The sequence below is a fragment of the Quercus suber genome, unplaced genomic scaffold, assembly GCF_002906115.3.
Source record: "Quercus suber isolate HL8 unplaced genomic scaffold, Cork oak 2.0 scaffold_878, whole genome shotgun sequence".
Lineage (NCBI taxonomy): Eukaryota > Viridiplantae > Streptophyta > Magnoliopsida > Fagales > Fagaceae > Quercus > Quercus suber.
In genome coordinates this window covers 88,679-91,408 of record NW_027070307.1, presented here as the reverse complement: position 1 = coordinate 91,408, position 2,730 = coordinate 88,679, and the positions used below count along the sequence as shown (strand labels likewise).

General features: G+C 31.3%; 1 protein-coding gene across 1 annotated transcript; it reads right to left on the bottom strand.

The window, feature by feature from the left end:
• Window positions 1-652: 652 nt before the first annotated feature.
• On the bottom strand, window positions 653-2,232 carry LOC111997626 (homeobox-leucine zipper protein HAT14). The gene is made up of 3 exons (XM_024029741.2): window positions 1,780-2,232; window positions 1,175-1,254; window positions 653-1,078 (listed from the first exon to the last, which is right to left on the bottom strand). The coding sequence occupies exons 1-3, from the start codon at window positions 2,110-2,112 to the stop codon at window positions 793-795; spliced, it is 699 nt and encodes a 232-aa protein (XP_023885509.1). The 5' UTR covers window positions 2,113-2,232; the 3' UTR covers window positions 653-792.
• Window positions 2,233-2,730: the final 498 nt, after the last annotated feature.

Sequence of the window (2,730 nt, the reverse complement as noted above, 5' to 3'; positions counted from 1 at the left end):
TTAGCTTTCAACTTCAAAGTCTCCATCATTCTCAAAAAAAAAAAAAAAAAAAACTTCAAAGTCTCCATGAAAGTATTTGATATTGTGCCTAACCATCCATTAAACTTTCAACAATTTATTCTACCCTAGTTTCTTATAAGTTAAAAACTTAGGGTACCTCTTGAGGTACTAACCATTCAAGAAATACTTGGTTTGAATCTAAATGACTACGTTTCATTTTGAGTATTCAATTTTATATTTCACCAATTACTGCTTGTCAGATGTCACTTTTTAAAAAAAAAAAATAAAGTAACCAATATTAAAATGGAAAAAACAAAAAAAAAATTAGACACGTGACATTTTATAATTGGTGGAGTATAATGTGAAACGCTCATAATAATGAATATTCAACTTTATACTTCACAAATTATTGTCAGCTAAACGTCATTTTTTAGTTTCCTAAAAAAGTAAACCAAAAAATAAAATGAAAGAAGAAAAATTAGACATATAACATTGTAATTGGTGAAACATAAAATGAAACGCTCAAGGTAATGATCTTTCAACTTTAAGCTCCATCAATTACTGTTTGTCAAGCGTCATTTTTTGTTTTCCTTAAAAAGTAGCAAAATTTTAAAATTAAAAAGAAAAAAAAATCAGAAACATGACATTGCAATGGGTGAAACATAAAGCGAAACGCTCATAAATAAATTGATTTGTAACTGTCTGTATTACACATCGACAAGTATTGTTAAGTTGTTGTTGCTGGAGTCGCACCTATATGGCTATGGCTATGAATGAAGTAATTAGAATCTCTCAGTTTGAGCCATCCAAGCCGCTCTGCAATTTATCATTATTCTTCCGGACCACATCAAAGACGGCCTCATTACCCTTCACTTCATTAGCTTTTATGCTTTTCTCACACGATGTGCACATTGTAAGTGTTGCAGCCTTTTGGATCTGAATGTATAATGGTGATGGTCCAACTTTTAATGATCGTAGCTCCTGTAGTTCTTTCTTCAATCTTTTATTCTCTTCACTTAAACTTTCACAGCATTTCTTCAAGAATTCACAGTCTACTTCTGTTTGCTTCAGCTTGGTTCTGCAACATGAATTTGTCTTTCTTGTTAACATAATTACAAACAAAAAAAATACAAGAATGAACAACATAAAAAATTCATTTATGAAGCAAAATTACCTTGCTCTTCGGTTTTGAAACCAAACTTCCACTTGTCTAGGCTTCAGATTCAATTGCTGAGAAAGTGCCTGTTTCTGTGCCTGCATGTTTTTTCCAATACCCATTAATGCAGACTCTTGAACGCATAAATATATAAATGTAAATTAAATATATATACAATAAATAACACATATGATATGTGCACCCAAGGCAGAAAATTTCATGCACTGAACTTATTGTGCCTCTAGAAATTATGTTAAATCCTAACACAAACTAGCATCCATATGGGATATTTGCAATGCCCGAGGAAATTTCTCTGTGCATCAATATATATATATATATATATATTATAAATATAATAGGATTGAAGCCTATAACATCAACCGTATAATAATTACTCTTGGTTAGCAACAAAAAAAAAAAGTATAATAATTACTCTTTATAATCAGTTAAAACATCATTCGGTTTCTCTTTGGTTTAGTGAGATTTGAATCAAATCATTTTATTGTTTGAGTTAATTGGAATCCACTGTGAATCAATATGTGGGCGCTTAGATTAATTTTCTTTATAATAAAAAAAGACTAATCTTTCAAAAGAAAAATGAAGAAATTCATTGAAAAAAGTACCGGAGTAAGGGTGCTGTGAATTTTGAAGCTATCTTCAAGCAAGGAAGATTGCTCTTTTGAGAGCCTCAGTTTCTTTCTCCCTCCATCCTTCTTGTTGTTAATGGAACCATTTTCCTTACTTGGGTAGTCATGGTCTCTCTCCATTTTCTTGAAACTTGATCTATCTGCCTTATGATCAACGTTCATAGCTTCTTGTTTTGGGCGCAGAGCAAACGCTAAGTCCAAGGAAACCACAGGCTTAGCCTTCTCATCATGTCTCTTTTTCCTCGGAACATAGTCACCCAAGCCAAGTCCGAGACGGAGCTTTGTGTTGCATGCTTCATCATCTTCCATGGTTGAAAGAGATAGATACAAAGAAAAAGAAAAAGAAAAAGAGAGAGAGAGAGAGAGAGAGAGGTGTGAATATAATTTTATCAAATGGGAAAGTTGGAAGGAAATAAAAAGGAGAGGATTTGATAGAGATTTTAAAGAGGGAGGGTATTAAATATCAATCAGTTATTAGTGGGAATTTGATTTTATGAATATTTATGTAATATTGAGTAATTAGTACTAATGACAACTATTAGATGTGAAAAAGAGTAAAAGCATGCGTTAGAATTATGACTCCCTTTAGGAAACCAAAACTACCTTAATGCCATGGCTGCGGCTTTGACTTTATACACGAATTCCACGGGATATTTTTTTGAGCCAACTTTGTCTTTGAGTCCACCATAACATATCTTTCCAAACACTTTCCTATCATAGTGCTTTGTCATACATATATATCTAATTTATAACTTTAAAAAAGAAATTATAAATAGGACAGAATTTTAGTCTATTGCATTTGTTTTGATATGATTATTTTTTATCATTAGTCTAATATACTAATTAATTTTTGGTGTAGTAAGAGTTCAAATCTAAATCTTTTTAATTGATGACAAAATATTTTATTTGTTGAGCTTATTGGAATCT